Here is a 22,004-nt window from a genome sequence, read left to right as displayed (position 1 = left end):
ACAAGAAGCAAAATTCACCATTCAATGAACTGAGAGGTAGGAGAGGGTGTTGCTTTCCTGTGGTCAGTTAGAATACTCTGGTTCTGTGACCAACACGCTCTCTTTCTTTACTCACTCACACACACAAGCACAGGGTGGTACATCTGTAGTCAACAGCAGGCGGTGTGAGGGATGTGCCATACCATGATGTGTCATCGATTGTAAACACCCCCCCCCCCCCCACACACACACATTGCGGCACATTTTACTTCTGGAACTTCATGCAAAAGTTCTGGAATCATTACTCCCCAAGGTATCATGTGTCTGTGTGTGGAAAACCCACTCCCTCCGTATGGGGTGTTATAAAAACTATATTAAAATACATAATAATAATAATCACAATAATAATTATTATTATTGTTATTAATAATATATGTATATAATAATTATTATTATTTTTGATTCATCTATCTATGCATTATCCAAACCGCTTATCCTTACCCGGCATTCTAGAGCCTATCCTATCCCAGCTCTGCTCGGACAATAGGTGGGGTACACAGTGATGTTTTCCAGCCAATCGCAGGGTACACAATTATTTGAAATCAACAATAATAGAGAGGGATTGTCAATGCAGGCTAATTTTCTATTTCTGAATGAAAGATGATGACATCCAGCACAGATACCAGCGGAGCATCTATCTGCCTGTGCCTGGATCAAGTCCAGCAAAATGGCATCCCACCACCTGTACCACAACGAAGACATGGTTTCACCTTGCCGAAAGTCGAGTCTACTTTCTGTCACCAATTGGCCAGGTGTGCTGTGAGCGAGTAATAGAAGCCCCATGATCCTCCCAAATGTCCAGCGTGGCGAAGCATGATCTGCCAAATTCCCAAACACAGTCAACTCGAGTTGAAAATGAAGCTGTGCCAATTTTTATTCCGAATTTAGCTCAGGCCTAACTTCCAAAGTAGGGCCCCTAATGTCAATGTCATGGCATGCAAATTTTACGAATCTCAATCTAATGGACAATTTGTGGTGGAAATCAAATAAAATGGTCAATGATAAGGCTCCAACCTGATTAGCTGAGCTGATAACTGCAATCAGAGGAAGTTGGCATTTTATTGCTAAAGAATTCTGTTTGTCACTGGTTAAGTCCATGTCTCAGAGGCTCCAAGATATTAGAAAAGCCAGAGGTGGTGCAACAATGTACTCATGGTGTAATGTTTTAGTGTTTTCTTTTTTTGGGGGAGGATTTGTTTTTCCATTCCATTTTTTCCTCAGAATTGAGAGATTGCACATTTTTCCCTTACTGAAAAAAAAAAATCGGACTTAGTGTTTTGCCAAAAGGGTGGCACGTTGAAAAATAACTTTTTTTTGTGTGAAATATCTATGATTTGCATCATTTTTTTCCACAGTGACCCTAAACCTAGATGACCATCCTCCAGGAGCAGTGATTCCATATTTTTGCCAGAGGTTGTGCTTGCACTTTTGTTTTACATACCAGCCAATTCATTTTAATTTGTGCCTAAAACCCTTATAAATATATATATATACAGTGTATATATATATACAGTATATATATATATATATATATATATATATATATATATATATATACACAGTGTATATGGTGAATGCCAAGTTTTAATACTACTAATAATTATTTTTTATTTTTATTTTTTTTATTCACTTGGAGAAACAACTATTTGCAAACAGACTGCAGTGCGCAGAAGAGAATTTTGTTTTTTCACTGCTGTTTTGCTGAGTGCAATGAAGATCTCTTGACACATCAGAGACTGAGGCTTTGATTATCATGCTTTACAGCTTGTTCCCTCATACGGACACCGACTGTAAAATCACCCAATCCTGTAAGATGTTTCATAAGTCAGCAAATATTTAATAGTCCAGTGATGGGGAAATGTTGACTCACACGTTTTCCAGAAGTTGCTGCGTATAATTCCACCCTCCGGCATTTTGATCACGCTGAAACAAGCCACACTAACGAACAAACTATGGTAACGGGAGTAGTAACACCGCTCAAAACAGGTCAAATATCAATTTAAGAGCAGGCTGCATGCTATTTTCCGAAACACCATTCGCTTATTTTCTTCATTTATTTGGATAGCCTAATGGCTCATATACCTAGGCCGATACCTGATTTAGAATTCATCAAAGTAACTGTTAGCAGATCAACACAAGACATCTTCACAATTAAAAGTTCCCAGCCGAATGTTTCGTTGATGAAAGACATAAAGGTCAGCCAACATTTGGCAGCAACTCAGGAAAAGTATCTGCCACTTTAGAGATATGGTGTCTTGCATTTTCCTTCACACATTCATCTTGCTTCATATTCAGGACAGAATAGGCAGTCCAAACCCAAGTCATTATTTGATAGCCCAAAGAGTGAAACAGTGTACTAAACACAAAACATCACTGTACTGTCCTGCACTGTATGCCTATTGGTATCATATTCTCCTCTCATGAAGTTCAAAAATGTTAAAAATGTTTGATCCCAGTAATGTTATCCATTAATCTCACTGAGAGGTACAGGGTCTCCTGTAAAATCAACTAATTAACTCATTGCCAAACGTCCATTTATCAAATTGGAATGGTAAAGCAAAATGTTAATGTTAATGTGTGCTGTGATCACTGCAATGTAATGATATCATTTCAAATCAATGTAACATCTTGTTTTGTCATCAAAACAGTAATAAATGGCATTGCTCTGCCATGAATGATTTTCTCAATCAAATTCCATTTGTGAAGTGGAGTTACCATTTTAGGATGTTTCATAAGAATTTGACTCCTGAGACAAAACAACAACAAGAACATAAACTGTACTTGGAGCTTATGTTCTTTACAGAGGGCAGACCTCTGCCAAGGCCAAACTCTCATTGTTCCTTTTGAATTGGTCTCACGAGAGTAAATTCACTTGCTGTTTTTTTAGCCATGGATTTCAAACATCCAGTGAAATCCGCTGAACTGAAATGACATTCAACAATGCCATATTAAGTCTGACACAAGAAATGCAATTAATTCTAGCGACCACTCTTAGTTTCCATCGGTCTCTAAGTGCCCTATTTTGGTAGACTGGTGCCCATGCGCTCGGCGTAAAAACTACCAGCGCAAGTCTAGTCGAGTGTGTTTGGGGCCGTGTTGCGGCTCTCTACCCAAGGGTAAAGATGGGCGCATCGTCATTTTCATGCCGCAGTAATGGTCTAATTCAGCGTTTTTGTGTATTCGGTAGATGCTCTATGCCTCACTGGGCATTCCTGCTGCACCTCCCAGCACATCTCTCATTTGTTGACGCAAAGTAGACTACATTTTATTTTAGCTAAAATTTGTCATGATTCGGTTTGGGACCAACAGGTGTGCAGCTGCAGGGGGAGCCCTACAGTGTCATTAGGTAATTAGTTCTATAAAAGGAATCCCGCCCGAACACTCATTGTCAGGTCATTGTTGTTTCTTTGTTGCTGTCATGTCTGTTTGTTTGCTGTAGCTGTCATGTTCTCGATCATGTTTTGTTTACTGTTAGTTTTAGCTACGGCCTGGGTTTTGTTTGATACTTTGGATTCTTTCTGTTTTTTGGACCTTGTTGTGGATTTAGTTTTCTGTGTTTTATCAATACACTTCAAGTACACCCTGCTCCTCCTCCCCCCTGCCTTGCAAACATGACAAAATTAGGTATTTTGTGCAGTGGCAGGTGGTGTAACGCAATTTTAGTGTATTTGATTGAGATGCAGGCAAACAGATTCGGCGCTTTGTGGATGTGTGTGGTGGATGTCACAGGATTTCGTCGTTAAATATGACACCAGCGTCGGACAATCCCTCTGAATCATTGTAGAAATGAATTAACGGAACGAATTATAATCATTATCATCGGAAAAATATTTTTTATAGCACCGCCATCACTATTAGGGAGGTCGTCACACATGGATGCTCGAAGGTGGTCTCCAACTGCCCACGTCACGTGCACGACCAACAACATCATCCTTCAAGGGGAGATCTTGCACTTTACCTGCCAATATCATACAGAGACTATTCTGTTAGTGCCATGTCAAGCATGGCATAGTCAGGCGTACTGCACTCCGACCGCTCAGATTTTCATGCAAATGAGGGATTCCGCCACAGCTGGGAATGGCTTGTCCGATCCCACAACGGCACAAATGTCCCGTTAATCCCAATTCTATTTCTGTAAAGTCTAACAAACTAGCAAAAGAAAGAAAACTCAATTTCTGCCCATGGTTGGACTGCGCTTTGCATTAGACTTGCTCGGGGAACAAAAACAGGACCCTGAAAGTTTGTCGTATTGTCTTTAATGGATGGTCGAGAAACATTTCTTCAGGCAAGTAGTTACAGTACAAAGCATAACTGTAGGCCAGCCTGAATGCTTTCCTAAACAGGCGTGCGTTGGCACCAAGCCGAGACCCACAAATATAATGGATACACACTATTTTATGGTACCACATGTGCTGCCAGTGCACCTGTTTCAGCCATCGTCAAACGATTAACTCTATTGGAGACTTTTTTACATTTGATTTGGAATTTTGTGAGACATTTGATTAAGAATTTTGTGTGGGTGTGCTTTTTTTCTGAACTGTGAGAAGGATCGAGGAGCAGTGCTCCTGGAGAAGAAAATGTTTTGCACTGTCAAGAAAGCAGCCTCACAATCATAACAGAAAACAAAGGACTTTGATTAGGATAGTCTGTGACTGGTGTTGTACATTTCACCTCCAGTTCGATTTGTGCTGTTTAAAGATGTAGACTGCAGTGTTAGTTTCTCACACAAGCCGCGAGCTAATCAGCCAACAACTGCCGAGCTGCCAAATGCTTGTCAGATGAGATCAAGAGGTGGAGTGTTACTCTGTACACTGACCAGCCTCAACATTATGACCAGTTGCAGACAATATAATGATGCCCAATACACAATCTGTATAAAATATTCTGCCTTGACCAAGGTAATAGTCCTGCTCACTTTCATATGGCACTATCGGAGGTATTAATTTCACAATGTCAGTGCATGCTTTTGGCTTCTTGTATTGCCCGGGTTTCATAATCAGTTTTCTATATTCCTGTATAGCCTATGAAAATTGGTATTTGTTGGGTTTCTCCGGTTGTGATTGTGTTTTCATTTTGTTTGACTGTTCTGTCAAAACACTTTGTAAACCCATTATTTTTAAAGGTCTTATATCGTTCCAGTTATTATTACTAATACTTAACTCATTTAGGTTCTAGTTTCCAATGCTATAAAACTGTACTGCATCGTAGTCTGAGCTTTTTCTCATGTTTAACGTTTTTTTTAGGTATGTTACATGAGAGTTCAAAATGTTAGGAATGATCTACCATCCATTTTTCTCTACCATTTATCCTCACTAGGGATGTAACGATAATGGCAATATCGCAACATGAAAATCACCACAATATGGTCATCATCATCTCACGATATTTAAAGCAGCACATCTGTTAAAAAGGTCACATTGTTTTCCACGTGTGCGGTTAGAGCACCCCTAATATTGGCAAAATTGATTTACAATCACGTAACACAATCAAAAGCGATGGTTCGGTATTAATCCGGTGGTTTCTGGCTTGATGATACAGTACATCTCAGACGATACAGGAGAGGCCTCTTTACAAATGATTGTACTTTGTCACATCCAGTACAGCTGTGGTGGCGACGTACTCAAGATAGTGTCTATGTATATCAAGTGTCGATGATGTCTAATTTGCCAGCAGTCTTTGCAAAGGACTTAATTCAAGACTATAGACCGGGAGTGGCAGTGCTACACAAATAGAGTCTGGTAGCATCAATTATACAAAGCAAAGTAAGTGCGATTAGTGTTATTAGGAGTAAGTTTGATAATTAACCCCCACCCCGCACCCCCACCTACCAATGCATTTCATGTGCCCCGTTTACATCTGAGGTCTGGCAACAGGTCTGTCCCTAACACCAACATGTCTAAAACATCACAACAGTAAAGCATCCAACAATGTATGTACAGCAGGGGTGCCCATTACCTCGATCCTGATCGACCGGTAGATCTGGGACTGGTCCCAAGTAGATCCGAGGGGTGTCGAGGAAAAAAACAAACAAACAACCATTTTTGTGTCTTTGTACATGTTAGTAATATATTTTTTGTGTTAATGTACACTGCACCCAAATCATCCTATCGGTCTCATTTTCACCTAAAAAAATATATTTAAAAAAATAAAATAAAGCAGGTAAGTCTTTAACCTACGGTGGCGCGTGACCCACGTAAACGGAAGTTGTTAGCGCTCAGCAGTCTGCAATTGCAGCTTGTGATCAGAGCTGTTGCGCTATATCTTTTATCGTTATCATTATTCTCATTCAGAATTTTCTTCGTGTACAATTCACTGAGGGCACGGGAAAAGAATAGGAATCTAGGCCCAGGGAAGCACTTTAAAACGGTACGTGTGAGCTACGATATGCTGCAAAAGTGCATCGCATGCCTCCGTGTCAGGCTGTTTCTCATCATGGCGTGTGCGTGTGTGTGTGTGTGCCTGCGCGCGTGTGCGTGTCCGATGTAAGGGGCGATCCCGGGAGGTTGGTTGATCAAAAAGTCGATCTTTGGTCCAAAAAGTTTAGGCACCCTTGATGTACAGCATACACATTTCTAAAAATACAGTATATTCGAACAAAACATCCATATATCGTCAATATTCAATTCAGGATGACAAACCCACCATTCTCACAGATAGAGGATCTCTTATCATTCAATAACATTCCATGGTCTAAATCCTCTATCTGGGCAAGGAATTTCAAATCTCAAAAGAACAAATGTTTCATCGACTCACAAAACCTCCATATAACGAATTGGGCTCAACACTCTATCTGGTGATCATCAGGCCCTACAGTGGAGCATGGTGTTGACAGGTGGCGTGCTTCTCAGTGGCAGGGAACAGGAGACTGCAAGGGAGAAATGCTGCTTCAGAGCGGATGCACTCTTAGACTAGGGCAACAGGTCACCTTTTAGTATGACAAGAGCCAGAAGCAGACAGCGAAGATAAAGCTGGAGTGGCTTCAGGGAAAGACTCTTAACTGTCCTTGAATGGCCGAGCTTATGCTGAAACACATGCCGTTGCCTTGTGTATCAAATGTGCCACATAAATAAAGCTGCCTCGCTCTGCAAGGACCCGAAGGTAGCTATTCACATTCAGTTCCCATCAAAAGCGCAGAGTTTTGACGACGCACTAATTCAGGAATGCATTTCTTGTGTATAACATGTCCATATTTGGGATTTAATAGGCTCAATGGGTCCGTGGAATAAGTGACCATGTGTCTCTTAGGACTGCATTTGAGAAACGTTTTGTTTGAATGGGAACGGATTAATGAGGCGGGGAACCTTTTTGGATTGAAAAGATGTGCTCAGAGTACTGTATTTAAATAACTACCCCAATACATGGGCTGAAACATTCTAAACAAACTAGAAGTTACTTGATTCCTATTTGAATTAAATTCATGAACCGGTTTACAAACTACAAGCAAATCAATATTCTGTACATGTTAAATTTATAATGTGTATCAAATGTGTGTGCATGCATGCGTGTGTATGTGTGTGGCACCCACAATCTTCATAAAGATGCTCGTGTCTGAATGCCACAGCAGACCTGGATCAGGTCATCAGTGACTGGCTGCATAAATACATTATTCCCCACACATATTGACATGAAAACACGAGACAGAGAATAGCCACTAACATCAATGACTTCATTAGCCAGCATTATGCAGGAACTATGCACTTTTGTACTTAACTCTTTCATTCCACAAGACATACTTGTACGTCTTTTTAAAATTAGGCCCCGCCGACCAAGCACATACTTGTACGTCTAAGTCTTTTTTTTGCGTCATAGAGAGGAGGAGGGTCTGATGCAATCTGTGACTGAGACTAAGCCGTTTGCATTGTAAATCATGTAAAAAAAAGTGACCAGTAGGTGGCAGTGGTGCCTCCATCCATCCATCCATCCATCATCTACCGCTTATCCGGGGCCGGGTCGCGGGGGCAACAGCTTTAGCAGGGAAGCCCAGACTTCCCTCTCCCTAGCTACTTCTTCCAGCTCTCCCCGGGGGATCCCGAGACGTTCCCAGGCCAGCTTGGTGACATAGTCTCTCCAGCGTGTCCTGGGTCTTCCTCGGGGTCTCCTCCCGGTGGGACATGCCCGGAACACCTCACCAGGGAGGCGCTCAGGGGGCAACCGAATCAGATGCCCAAGCCACCTCATCTGGCTCCTCTCGATGTGGAGGAGAAGCGGCTCGACTCTGAGCCCCTCCCGGATGACCGAGCTTCTCACCTTATCTCTAAGGGAGAGCCCGGACACCCTGCGGAGAAAACTCATTTCGGCCGCTTGTAACCGGGATCTCGTTCTTTCGGTCACGACCCATAGCTCGTGACCATAGATGAGGGTTGGAACGTAGATCGACCGGTAAATTGAGAGCTTCGCCCTTTGGCTCAGCTCCTTCTTCACCACGACAGACCGATACAACGTCCGCATCACAGCAGACGCTGCACCGATCCGCCTGTCGATCTCCCGCTCCCTCCTGCCCCCACTCGTGAACAAGACCCCAAGATACTTGAACTCCTCCACTTGGGGCAAGATCTCCTCCCCGACCCGGAGGGGACACTCCACCCTTTTCCGACTGAGGACCATGGTTTCAGATTTGGAGGTGCTGATCTTCATCCCAACCGCTTCACACTCGGCTGCGAAACGCTCCAGTGAGAGTTGGAGAGCCCTGTTTGAAGGAGCCAACAGCACCACATCATCTGCAAAAAGCAGGGATGCAATACTGAGGCCCCCAAAACGGATCCCCTCAACGCTTCGGCTGCGCCTAGAAATTCTGTCCATAAAGGTTATGAACAGAATCGGCGACAAAGGGCAGCCTTGGCGGAGTCCTACCCCCACTGGAAACGATTCCGACTTACTGCCGGCAATGCGAACCAAACTCTGACATCGGTGGTATAGTGACCGAACAGCCCGTATCAGGGGGTTCGGTACCCCATACCCACGAAGCACCCCCCACAGAACTCCCCGAGGGACACGGTCAAACGCCTTCTCCAAGTCCACAAAACACATGTAGACTGGTTGGGCGAATTCCCACATACCCTCGAGGACCCTGCTAAGGGTGTAGAGCTGGTCCACTGTTCCACGGCCGGGACGAAAACCACACTGCTCCTCCTCAATCTGAGGCTCGACTTCCTGACGGACCCTCCTCTCCAGCACCCCTGAATAGACCTTACCAGGGAGGCTGAGGAGTGTGATCCCTCTGTAGTTGGAACACACCCTCCGGTCCCCCTTTTTAAAAAGAGGGACTACCACCCCGGTCTGCCAATCCAGAGGCACTCTCCCTGTTGACCACGCGATGTTGCAGAGGCGTGTCAACCAGGACAGCCCCACAACATCCAGAGCCTTGAGGAACTCCGGGCGGAACTCATCCACCCCCGGGGCCTTGCCACCGAGGAGCTTTTTAACCACATCGGTGACTTCAACCACAGAGATAGGAGAGCCCACGTCAGAGATAGGAGAGCCCACCTCACGTGCTTGAAATTCATGCTTTTACAAAAAGCTCTTTATCTCCGTTTTTTGCCCAGGAATCGCCATTTTCATGAAATTTAGCCATTTTTCAATGCCGATTGCTGAAGAATGGAAAATGATTGAAACAGAATTTCCTTTTCTGCTGAAAGAAGAGAGTCCAAGCTCTATTTTGGCTCCATGTTTATATAGCATTAGAAATATTCTGTGGGCCTTGCAAAATTAGTCAAAATCCAGTAAAATGTTGGGATCGAGGGGGTTGCTTCAGTGAAAACGGATGGGATTGAATTCGTTAATATACTGTCTCATATATATACAGTATATATATGCATTTCTATGTGGCGAAAGGGGAGGTGGAGTGTATTGCAGTCATGAAGATTGGGCATGTCTTCCACCCCAAGCAAGGTCAATAATCCAGTTTGATGCGTAACGAGAAACAGGTGCTCCAATGAAGAGGCACACCCTCCACTCCAGCTGGTGCTGCAAACAAAACAAAGACGGAGCAGAACATGACAAATGGAATTTTTCTTGCAGTTGGAGATTCAGACAAAAAAATGGTGCTTCAAACAATATTCTTCTCTAATAGCTGTAACACTTGAATCTTTGATCAGATTAACATAACATTTGTGTTCAGCCTCTCTACATACATTTGACAGCTCTCTGGAAGTGTCTCACATGTGAGCACTCTATGTTGACTAAGTACAAACTTCATTTGCAACAGTGGTTCACCTTCAGGCATTTGACTTACTACAGCCGCATGAGCGCATTGGAGGAAAAGTGTTAAGTCGACGGAAGAACGTGCGAATGACCAGATTTGACTAGAAATGGTTTCAGGGTTGCTCTGGCAACAAGCAATGCATGGACTTAAGTGGACGGAAGAATCCGCTCAATCAGATGCACAAAACAATGCACAAATGTGAGCCTTTTCTTATGCACAGGGGAATCTGGTTGAAATTGTTCAAGCCACAGTTCAATGCAAAATCATTGAAGCCCAAGTGTCCTTCATAATTCCAACATCATATTTGTATTTCCCTCCCTCTGAGGTAGCATACATTTTGATTGATCAATGTAACACATGGCTTGAGAGCAATGGATTCCATTAACTTATTCTGTATTATGAAGGTCAACCAATGAACTTTTAAAGTTATTGTCTGAGAGAGGACACGGGAATGGTGCAAAGGCAAATCCACTTTTGCGCACTGCCTCACCATATGTCTGAAATCTATCATTTGGACTTGACAGGGAGCTACTCATAGTGAAGCAGCATCATTCAGAGGCAGTTTTCAGGCTGTGGCGACGATCTCTCATTTTTTGTCTCCTCTCTGCAAATGCATCCGCATGCCCCACTCACACAACCCAGAGACATGGCAGGATGTGCGGAAACGAGGGCCCCCCACTCTCAACAACACAAGTCCCTGGCAAGCTCACAGCATAGGTACTGTTTCACAACCACCACTGTGCCAAGTGACACATACAGTAAAATTGTTGACACTTGGCTGTGACCACAAATGTGTGACTATTTCGCTCTCTCACCATAATAGAAGTAAAATAAACACTGAGAAAAAGTTAGTTCAGTTCCAATTTTTTTTCCCAAGTGAGCAAATATTTATTTACATTTTAATGATCACAAACGTGCATCCACACACATTCAACTAAATGCACATAAACAACAGCACACCTGCAGTATAGCGTATTCAATTAATGATGAAAACATTGATTGAATGTCACATTAAATTTTATTTTGTCTTGACTGATTCTTCCCTTCACATTAGTTTGAAGGGGTTATCTGCATTAAAGAGTAAAGTCACTATGAAGCGTCAAATTATCGTATTCTCCATACTATAAGGTGCACCTAAAAGCCTTCGATTTTGTCAAAAGCCGACAGTGCACCCTATAATCCAATGTGCCTTATATGTGGATCAATATTCTGGTGGTGAAAGGACTATATAAATCGAGCTGTATTGTATTGTATTATAGCGTAGCTCCAACTAGTGGATGCATAACACAACCAAGGCCACTCCTTTGTGTTCTATTCCTTGCGTCTTGTCATGTGGTGTACCCTATAAACAGTTTTAAAATAGGCCATTCATTAAAGGTGTGCCTTATATTCCGAAGCGCCTTATCGTGCGGAAAATACGGTATGTGCACACACAGTCAAGTGTGACACAGAAGATATAGTAGATGCCATATATTGTAGGTATGCTGAATTTAAAGATTGATTCGAAAAAAAAAATACCTCAAGTTGTTTTGTTGCAACCCTTGTGAAATTCTTGAAGCCATGCCCCATCACTCATGCGTGTAGTTTGACAACATTCATGAAGTAATTAATAGCTGAATTAAAGGGATTATACCACATGAGAGCGCCTTTGTTCTGGTGATCTTGGAGAGGTTGACTAAGCGCTGTAATTGAGTGCTTGTAAACATGGCAGTTTGCACTCTGTTCCAAACTTATTTCGCATACATTTGCTGTTCACTTCTTTGTGGTCACAACAGTCTTCAGTGACCAGGATTCTTTCAGAGAAGTATTGCATCAGTGTGGTGTTCTGTGTTGAGATTATTGGAAAACACTACACACAGTATGACCAAAATTGTTAAATGCCTGATTTATTTATTTATTTTTGTCTTCTTGTGTGGGGTCTGTAACCGATAAACAATCTAACGATATGCAAATTCCTTGTGTCTGTGTGCATGGGTTACTGGGCCTTTGATGCACTGAGCAATAACAAGATCAGCTTTTCTTTTTTATGCAGTGCCATTTTACACAGTAGCGAGGACATTGTACAAGGTACTTGTTTATATATATATTAGAGCTGTCAGTTCAGCGCATTTTTATTGGCATTAATTTAAATGATTTTAACTGGATTAATTTTTTTTCTCGCGAGATTAACGCGGCACACGTCACAGCGGATGTTACGTTGCTCTATAAATAAACCAGAAACAAAACAACAAGCGCTGCATAGGTCCACGCACGTTTGTTTTGCCATCCACAGCAGCACGAGAAGCTGAAAACTGATACTTGAAGAGTTTATGAATGGAAAGTTTACTTTTAAAAAGTTGCCAGATTGTTCCACTGACAAGACCAAAATTACCTGTATCATACAGGTATACGATGTATGACACTGACGCGATTGTTACTTGTTTGGAACTATTTTGTGTGGAAGGTTACAGTGTTCCATGTCCATATAAATAGAGCGGGTGGAGCTTCTCTGTGTTCGTCTGACAGTGACGGTGAAGTTCAGCGGTGCGGTGGTAGCGACCTAGCGAAAATAAAACGTCTTCAGTGTTGTCATCGAAATGATGTCTACACAAAACCGTAGAGAGACTTCAACAGAATCAACATAGCTTGACTGCTGTGTTCAAAGCAAACTTGAGAAAAACGAAGTATGCAACCATGGCTTAAATCCACTATCGGCTGAGTACTAGTTTACCTTAGATGTGCACTTTATAATGTTATATTGCTCTGTTTTGATTCCATAAAAAGAGCTGTTAAAGCAGCTGTGTGACAAAATATTTTTTTCTCACTGTTGTTGATGGACAGTAATATTGTGTGAGAGATTATGTGTGAATAACTGAAGTGAAAAATGTTCATGTAAAATTGAAAATCAAAATTGTTATTTCAGTAAATATTTGCATTTTGCACATAGAAAACAGATTCATGATTCCATATTGATGAGAGCATTAAAATGGGGAAAAATAGGACACAAAAATCTAAAAGGAAATTCAGAAACGATAAAAAATGCGCGAGTAATCACGATTAATTTTTAGTGAATTTGAGTTAATTATGACAGTTGCATTTTTAATTAGATTAGTAAATATTTTAATCGTTTGACGATTAGAAATAATGATTTGTATTTGAAATAAGAATTTTTTTACATCAAACTTTGCTTTCGTCGAAGAATCCTCCATTTGCAGCAATTACGGCATTGCAGACCTTTGGCATTCTAACTGTTAATTTGTTGAGGTAATCTGGAGAAATTGCACCCCATGCTTCCAGAAGCAGCTCCCACAAGTTGGATTGGTTGGATGGGCACTTCTTGCGTACCATACGGTCAAGCTGCTCCCACAACAGCTCAATGGGGTTCAGATCTGGTGACTGCGCTGGCCACTCCATTACCGATAGAATACCAGCTGCCTGCTTCTGCTCTGAATAGTTCTCGCACAATTTGGAGGTGTGTTTGGGGTCATTGTCCTTTTGTAGGATGAAATTGGCTCCAATCAAGCGCTGTCCACTGGGTATGGCATGGCGTTGCAAAATGGAGTGATAGCCTTCCTTATTCAGAATCCCTTTTACCCTGTACAAATCTCCCACCTTACTAGCACCAAAGCAATCCCAGACCATCACATTACCTCCTCCATGCTTAACAGATGGCGTCAGGCATTCTTCCAGCATCTTTTCATTTGTTCTGCGTCTCACAAACGTTCTTCTTTGTGATCCAAACACCTCAAACTTGGATTCATCCGTCCACAACACTTTTTTCCAGTCTTCCTCTGCCCAATGTCTGTGTTCTTTTGCCCATCTTAATCTTTTTCTTTTGTTGGCCAGTCTCAGATATGGCTTTTTCTTTGCCACTCTGCCCTGAAGCCCAGAATCCCGCAGCCGCCTCTTCACTGTAGATGTTGACACTGGTGTTTTGCGGGTACTATTTAATGAAGATGCCAGTTGGGGACCTGTGAGGCGTCTGTTTCTCAAACTAAAAACTCTAATGTACTTATCTTCTTGCTCAGTTGTGCAACGCGGCCTCCCACTTCTTTTTCGACTCTGGTTAGAGCCTGTTTGTGCTGTCCTCTGAAGGGAGTAGTACACACCGTTGTAGGAAATCTTAAATTTCTTAGCAATTTCTCACATGGAATAGCCTTCATTTCTAAGAACAAGAATAGACTGTCGAGTTTCAGATGAAAGTCCTCTTTTTCTGGCCATTTTGAGCGTTTAATTGACCCCACAAATGTGATGCTCCAGAAACTCAATCTGCTCACAGGAAGGTCAGTTTTGTAGCTTCTGTAACGAGCTAAACTGTTTTCAGAAGTGTGAACATGATTGCACCAGGGTTTTCTAATCATCAATTAGCCTTCTGAGCCAATGAGCAAACATATTGTACCATTAGAACACTGGAGTGATAGTTGCTGGAAATGGGCCTCTATACACCTATGTAGATATTGCACCAAAAACCAGACATTTGCAGCTAGAATAGTCATTTACCCCATTAGCAATGTATAGAGTGTATTTCTTTAAAGTTAAGACTAGTTTAAAATTATCTTCATTGAAAAGTACAATGTTTTTCCTTACTTTGTATGTTCTCACTGTGCCTGCATGGTTTTTCTCCTGGTATTCCGGTTTCCTCCCATATTCCAAAAACATGCATGGTTGTTTGATCAAATGCTCTAAATTCTCCCGAGGTGTGATTGTGAGTGTCAATGGTTGTTTGTGTGTCATGTGATTGGCTGGTAACCAGTTCAGGGTGTACCCTGCGTGCTGCTTGAAGACGGCTGGGATAGGATCCAGCACGCCCGCAACCCTCGTGAGGATAAGCAGCTTGGATAATGGATGGATGGATGGATGAATACATTTGAGACACTTTACAATACACGTTGAGTTTCCTGGTTTTGCCCACATTCACCACCGTCAATGAGATCGTTTACACAGTGTTGACTTCATTTTTCATCTCATGTGATGCATGCCATTAAAACTGGTCGGAAAAATGTTTCATCCCACTTCCATTGTCCGCAGGACAACACCATTTTTAGTAGCCTGTCAACATGCACTGCATTTATTATCAATTACAGTAATGCCAGCCCGAATATATTCCCGCATTCCCAAGCCACCTGTAATGGAGCACAGTGTTGTGATATATTAGTAAACTGAGACGTAAATTTGAATTATGACTTTGCACTTCACAAAAAAACTGCCTGGAGAGTGTAGATGTGCTAAAAATGCCGCAGGATACATGAATCATTGCAGACAAAGTCTGTTTACAACACAAAGCAAATGTTCATGTTCACCAATAGAGGTAGAAAATTAATGTTGAGAAGATATACAGTATGTGGTGAAAGTGCACCTCACACAAGGACACACGCACAGAGGTAATTGCAGGTCCTCAACCTGGTAATTCAGCAATGATTTATAGGTTTTCCTTTTATTTTCTCCAAAATGATGAACAGTGTATTAAAGGGGAAGCAAAAAGGATAACAACTGTAGTGGTATCAACGTATCATCTATCTCTTCTCAAGCAAGGCATTTGGGATATTTTGATTCCTGAACATCTGGCTTTGTGAAAGTGATGCATTGATGACTGGTCAAACCTGCATTTTACAATACAACTTATCGCCAAAGATACATTCTACAATATGTACTGTTTATTTATTAAATTTCAGGTGTGTTGGTAAATGTTTTACATGAGTCCACAATGGCGCATCATTTGGAAGTGATTTTCTCAGTGGGTGCAGTGACACACAAAGCAGATTTAACCACAGTGCTGTTGCACCATCGTGTTTGGGAAGGCAGGCCTCAATGCCAAGCGATTGTAAATTGTCAATCCTGCGGAGTCAACTGCTCTGAAGTCTTGCTGATGACCCACATATTCCTGGCAATGAGAGATGGTCTGATTCCTTTTGAGGACACTGTCATGGGGTGGGGGAGGGGCATTGTTTAAATGCATTTTCGAGCCCACAAACACAAATATTTCCACATTCCAACAATCATGAATCTCAACACTGTTGTAGCATCTGTGCTTAAACCACTTCTCCAGCACAGTGTGCATTAACTGTAATGCTAACATAACCAAAAGATTTGCATGTCTTAAGTTTTCATTCACAAGCTGTTCGTTCCATGCGCATTGTGTCCCATTTCCACATGAAATGCCGCTGCCAACGACTGGCCGGCATGCAAAAGGCGTTTTCAGTCTTTTGTCAGGGTGGTGTGATAATATATTACTTTGACAATGTTGTCATCGATGTGTCATATACCTTTAGGAATGGAAGAATAAATCCTATTCTTACGTAGCTGTTGTTATGTACGGAAGAGGATTAGGGCCAATGAAGAAAGAAAAAATAAGGTTGGCAAGATTCTGACTTTAATCTCAGAATTCTGACTTTAATCTCAGGATTCTGACTTTAATCTCAGGATTCTGACTTTAAAGTGAGAATTCTGATTTTAATCTCAGAATTCTGACTTTAAAGTCAGAAAAGTCAGAATTCTGACTTTGTGACGTTCGTGGAGCTATGAATTGTGGGGGCACCGTCAGCGTGTGGCGTGACTTGAAAGAAAGGACATCATGTCGTCACCCAGCGACTTTTTGCGTGGCCGAGGAGTGTCGGAGGACATCCTTTCACATTTGGAGGAGCAGAGGGTGAGTAAACAGTGCGTCGTGTTTGTTTCATTTGGAGTTAACGTGCTCCATGGAGCTTGTAGCTCCGTTGCTAGTCCGAATGTCATGAATGGATGCACCCAGTTTACATTCGTGAATAAGTAGAACGTAACCAATTTAAATGGGTACGTTCCTGTTACGCCACATAACGTTGTTAAAAACAACACTCTTGACATCGACCCCCTTTATGTGGATGACAGTCGCCGGCTGGAGCATCGTTGCAGCCTAATTATTGTACCGTGAACTGAACACACTGATCACGCGATCGTGTCGTAGGAAGTATGTGCACACCCACCTCTATTTACTGAATATGAGTATACTAACACAGTACCATGAGCGAGAACATTATTAAAAAACTTTAACAAGCATACGGTCATGCAGGCATGTTTTCAAAATATCCACCGTTGTTTTTTGTCAGATTGTAATTGTTGTCTCTTTTCTTGTGCAGATAAAGTGACTGATGGAGGGTGCAACTCAAACAGTGGCTGGAAATCCAGATTTGGATGACTTGATCAAGCTATGCTTTAGACTTGGATTCAGCAATAAGGAAATACTTGCAATTTTAGCACATAATGCTCAAACTATTCTAAGTATTCGGACTCTGAAAAGGATATGCAAAAGACTTGGTCTTTTTCGAAGAAAGAACCAGTCAGACCTGGGAGACGTGTTGGCTTTTGTCCAGCACGAGATCATGACTAGTGGACAGATGCAAGGTTATCGCTGGCTTCATCTGCGTGCCATTCAAAAAGGATTTGTTGTGTCACAAGATACAATAAGACAAATTATAAAATTTGTTGACCCTGTATGTGTGGGAATAAGAAGAGCACGACGCCTAAGAAGGCGCCAATACAACTGTCGGGGGCCAAATGCTCTTTGGCACCTGGATGGCTATGACAAATTGAAGCCCTACGGGATTGGCATCAATGGCTGTATTGATGGCTTTAGCCGGTATGTGTTATGGGCGGAAGCCTATACCACAAACAGTCACCCTAAGGTGGTTGCAAGTTATTTTATAAAAACAGTTTCACGCGTTGGTGGGTGCCCAGAGAGGATCCGTGCAGACAGGGGCACAGAAAATGTTTGTGTCGAACAGATGCAGATGTTTTTGCGTAGAAACCACTCAGACAATTTTGCTGCGGAGAAAAGTTTCCTTTATGGAAGAAGTACAGCCAATCAGCGTATTGGAGGGTGGTGGTCCACTTTTCGCAAACAGAGTGCACAGTTTTGGATTAATTTATTTCAAACTCTTCAAGATGATGGCCACTTTTCAGGAGATTTTCTGGATAAAAGTCTTCTCCGGTTCTGCTTTCTTAATCTTGTGCAGGTAGAATAATTTTTCTGGACAAATTGTTTTTGGACGAATGAAAATATAATACTTAACTATGCTGCTTTGTGTTCAGGATGAGCTGGATGAAGTTGTGAACACGTGCAACGCACACAAAATAAGGCCAAGATTGTACCATGATACAGCTTCAGGTCGACCAGTCGTCATGTATTCATTCCCTGCGATGCACAGTGCCGAGGATCAATTAAAACCTCTTGGAACGGAAGAGGTCTCTGCATGTATGGAAGAGTGCACTACAAAAGGCAATTTTCCTTGTGATGAAACTGTATTTGAACTGTGTTGTTTGCTTATGGAGGAAAATGAATGGCATGCGCCATCAGATCCATTGGATGCAAGTGACTTGTATGTTAAGTTGAGAGAGGAATTACTGAAGTCTATTCGACATGTGTACTGATGCAATTTTGGGAAAATGAAGCTTCAAATTTGCTCCATAAACCAGTTGTTGTTTTTTGACTTCTCTAGATTGCACTCTTTTCAGCAGTGGGCTGGAAGTACACGGACTTGCCCTTTCTGAAACCTTTATTTTAAACAACAGTGCCATGGCTCCAGCATGCCCCGTGACCCTGGAGGATACGTGGGTCAAAAGTGGATGGATGTCTTATTGTTAATATTGATAGAAAACATCTCCACACTTTTTCTGATCCGCTTTATCCTCACAAGGGTCACGAGGTATGCTGTGCAGCCTGTCCCAGCAGTTGTTGGGCAGTAGACGGGGGACACCCTGAACCGGTTGCCAGCAAATCGCAGTGCACACAGACGAACAACCATCTGCCCTCACAATCATGGACAATTATTTGGAGTGTTCCATTAACCTGCCCCGCATGTTTTTGGAATGTGGGAGGATGCGGAGTCGCCGGAGACTCCACACAGGAAGGCCGGAACCGGATTCGGATCCTGCACCTCTGCACTGTGAGGTCGACGTGCCTCACAGCCATTAGGAAATATCTGTAAAATGTTATTAAACCATTCACCGTTGCACACAAGTATATTAACTGTCAACATTCATGTGTAGACAGAAAAACATAGTGAATGAAGAGTAAGTTTATTGAACACAATAAATTCTTACTTTTAATAATAGAAGCATGGACCTAAATAATACAGCATAGCTGTTGAAACAACCATCCAATGGTTATGTACAACTTCTTTGGCCTTTTTGTATATAAAACCCCAGAACTGTATATTACTGTAATATAACACCAAATGCTATTTCTATATACCAAAAGTTATTTCTATATACAGTAACTATAAAAACAGCAAACAATGCAACGTTTGTTTCTACAAACGTATCGTAAACAGTGAACACGGTAATGTACCCAAGCCATGTAGTGCTGATGCAACCTACGATGGCTCATTAACATAGTTACGTGTATGAAAAAGCTAAACAATGTCCGTCACCCAGACATTGCTTTCAAGAACAGCATTGAATTCCGATCGGAAATCTGGAAATTTTTCATAGCTGTCAGCAATATGCAGAACCTTTCCACATGTGTGCCCCACCGGCCTTCTACTAAACTCCGTCATTTCCTGGAACTCCACAAGAATGGCGTTGGTTACAATAAGATCAGATCCAGTGCAAAACCGGAGAAACTTCTGAAGCTTGAATTCATCCAACTCTCTGATGAACCTTTTCAGATGATTTATCACTTCCTTCTGCTTTGGGGTTAAATCTGTTGCAAATTTCAGCAGTTGGCAGACTTTTTTTGAGGTAGGTTGCAAGTCCGAGCACAACTTGTTCAGTGCTTCAAGACTGATGGAGACACGGTGAAGAGTAACCTCCCTCCAGCAGTCAATCACAAACATGGGCTTTTGGATAAGCTCTTTGTGTGCTATTTCCTGCAGTATTGTGGGAAAGGTTTCAGCAGAGATTCTTTTTCTACACCCGTAGCTGTCAAGAACTTCCACAAGATCATCTAGGTCCACTTCTGAAAAGTCCTTCATTGCTTCCATCAAAACTTCACGTTCTTGGCTGCTCACAAACTGCAGAAAATGGGCTTTTAGATCACTATAGACACAGTTGAAAAGCACCTGCTCGAGGAAAGGAAATGCAAGTTTGTTTGGGAAGTAGCAACAATCTTGGTATCCCTTTAAAAGAATTCTCCCAACTGCTTTCCACTTTTCTGCAGGAAAATCATGGCGAATGAATGGTACTTTAATTGATGTACCAAGGGTGCATCGGTCATAGAATTCCTGCCAGAAGCAGCTGAGAACATCTCTCAGTACTCCAGATCCAACACCTGCTTCCTCTGTATTATCTGGGAGTATGCGTTTCATATTGAGTGATTTGTGTAAGATTGCATTTTCAGAGAATGCTATGATCATATCATTCAATGTGTCAGTGTAGTGGACAGTTATTGTCATCACATCTTGTGGATCAGGTGGACCATCATAGATAAGTGTGATGTCTGCATCTCCCTCTGTGTTGTATGTGGGGCCAAAAGTAATTTCTGAATCAACAGAAATGTCGAATGCCGTGTAGATTTCATTTGAATCGACAGAGACCTCTTCAATTTCAGAGTTGTAGTCACTGGCATTGTGTGACACAACCAATACTTCTTTGGACGCTGTGCTGCCATCATGGTGGTCGTCCTTTGGCCTTGTTGCAATGTAAAAGCGCAACAACGTGAGCTTTGCAGCCTCATACATATTGCTGATGGATTGGCAGGTTTCATCAGTTAGGAGGTTTTGTTTGAAATCCCACACCTCAAACTGAAAGTCCAATTCAGATCCTTTAGGAGAAATTCCATCGGGGAAAAATAGTTTCTTTCCTTCCTTGAGAATTTCTTTCAACCCAGCTTCTGTGGACAATTTTCTGGTACCCCCTCCCTGCTTCTCCCTCACCTGTTTGGTTATTTTTCCATCATTGTGTATCCATCCGATTGCAACATTTCTCGTTGTTTTCTGCCTCTTCGTCTGTCTTGCTTGTTGTGTCTTTGAGGAAGTGTCTTCTTTCCCGCTTTCTTTCCTGATTTTCATTTTTTCGCGTAATTTTTCCAAAAGTCAATTTTTTCTTTTGGATGGGAGCTGTTGAGTCTTGCAAAAATTGAAGAGTGCTATATGGTCTCCATAGCACGGGACATAATTAGCAACGGTGGCATCATCCATCAGTGCTATGACATCACTGTCAATCTGCACAACAAGACAAATAGAAAAAATATACATTCAATCACCGTAACACATAATCGCTTAATTTTAAAGTATGAAGCACAAATGTAATACTAATCTCGACAATTGTAAACCAAATACACAGGCAAACATGTTGCAACTCTTCAATGTTGAAAACCGTATTGAAAACCGATAAGAATGTACTAAGATACATTTATGCTTGAAAATGACTCCAACCTATTTGTATTAGAATATGCAACTATGATAATAAAGTCCCTATTCAGACAGCAGTTCATCAACTGTTGACTTCATTTATGCGTGCGTGTGCACATACTTCAAATGATGTAGCCTTGAATTGCGGCACGTCACTACAGTATTTGCTACGACACGACCACAGGTGTCTTCAGTTCACGGCAATTAGGCTGCAACGATGCTCCAGCCGGCCGCTGTCATCCACATAAAGGGGGTCGATGTCAAGAGTGTTGTTTTTAACAGCGTTATGTGGCGTCACAGGAACGTACCCATTTAAATTGGTTACGTTCTACTTATTCACGAATGTAAACTGGGTGCATCCATTCATGACATTCGGACTAGCAACGGAGCTACAAGCTCCATGGAGCACGTTAACTCCAAATGAAACAAACACGACGCACTGTTTACTCACCCTCTGCTCC

The 22,004-nt window shown here is 42.0% G+C and overlaps 2 protein-coding genes across 2 annotated transcripts; one reads left to right on the top strand and one right to left on the bottom strand.

Annotated features, from left to right (window-relative positions):
- The first annotated feature begins 16,648 nt into the window (after positions 1-16,648).
- On the top strand, positions 16,649-18,654 carry LOC147205850 (uncharacterized). The gene is made up of 3 exons (XM_086109307.1): positions 16,649-16,865; positions 17,332-18,207; positions 18,284-18,654. Exons 2-3 carry the CDS (start codon positions 17,344-17,346, stop codon positions 18,620-18,622), a joined length of 1,203 nt encoding a protein of 400 aa, XP_085965433.1. The 5' UTR covers positions 16,649-16,865; positions 17,332-17,343; the 3' UTR covers positions 18,623-18,654.
- A 951-nt stretch (positions 18,655-19,605) lies between these two features.
- On the bottom strand, positions 19,606-21,201 carry LOC147205849 (uncharacterized). The gene has a single exon (XM_086108481.1). The coding sequence runs from the start codon at positions 21,199-21,201 to the stop codon at positions 19,606-19,608; it is 1,596 nt and encodes a 531-aa protein (XP_085964607.1).
- Between the last annotated feature and the right edge of the window lie 803 nt (positions 21,202-22,004).

The sequence above is a fragment of the Hippocampus guttulatus genome, chromosome 4, assembly GCF_054856545.1.
Source record: "Hippocampus guttulatus isolate MCC_2025c chromosome 4, RoL_Hgut_1.0, whole genome shotgun sequence".
NCBI lineage: Eukaryota > Metazoa > Chordata > Actinopteri > Syngnathiformes > Syngnathidae > Hippocampus > Hippocampus guttulatus.
Note: the sequence above shows the minus strand (reverse complement) of the source record. Positions and strands in the feature narration are given on the sequence as shown.

Bases quoted from the DNA above. Each gene is read 5' to 3' on its own strand.
- LOC147205849 (XM_086108481.1), bottom strand. From the start codon at position 21,201: ATGAAAATCAGGAAAGAAAGCGGGAAAGAAGACACTTCCTCAAAGACA.
- LOC147205850 (XM_086109307.1), top strand. From the start codon at position 17,344: ATGGAGGGTGCAACTCAAACAGTGGCTGGAAATCCAGATTTGGATGAC. The intron at 18,208-18,283 runs GTAGAATAATTT...CTTTGTGTTCAG, and splicing joins GCTTTCTTAATCTTGTGCAG to GATGAGCTGGATGAAGTTGT.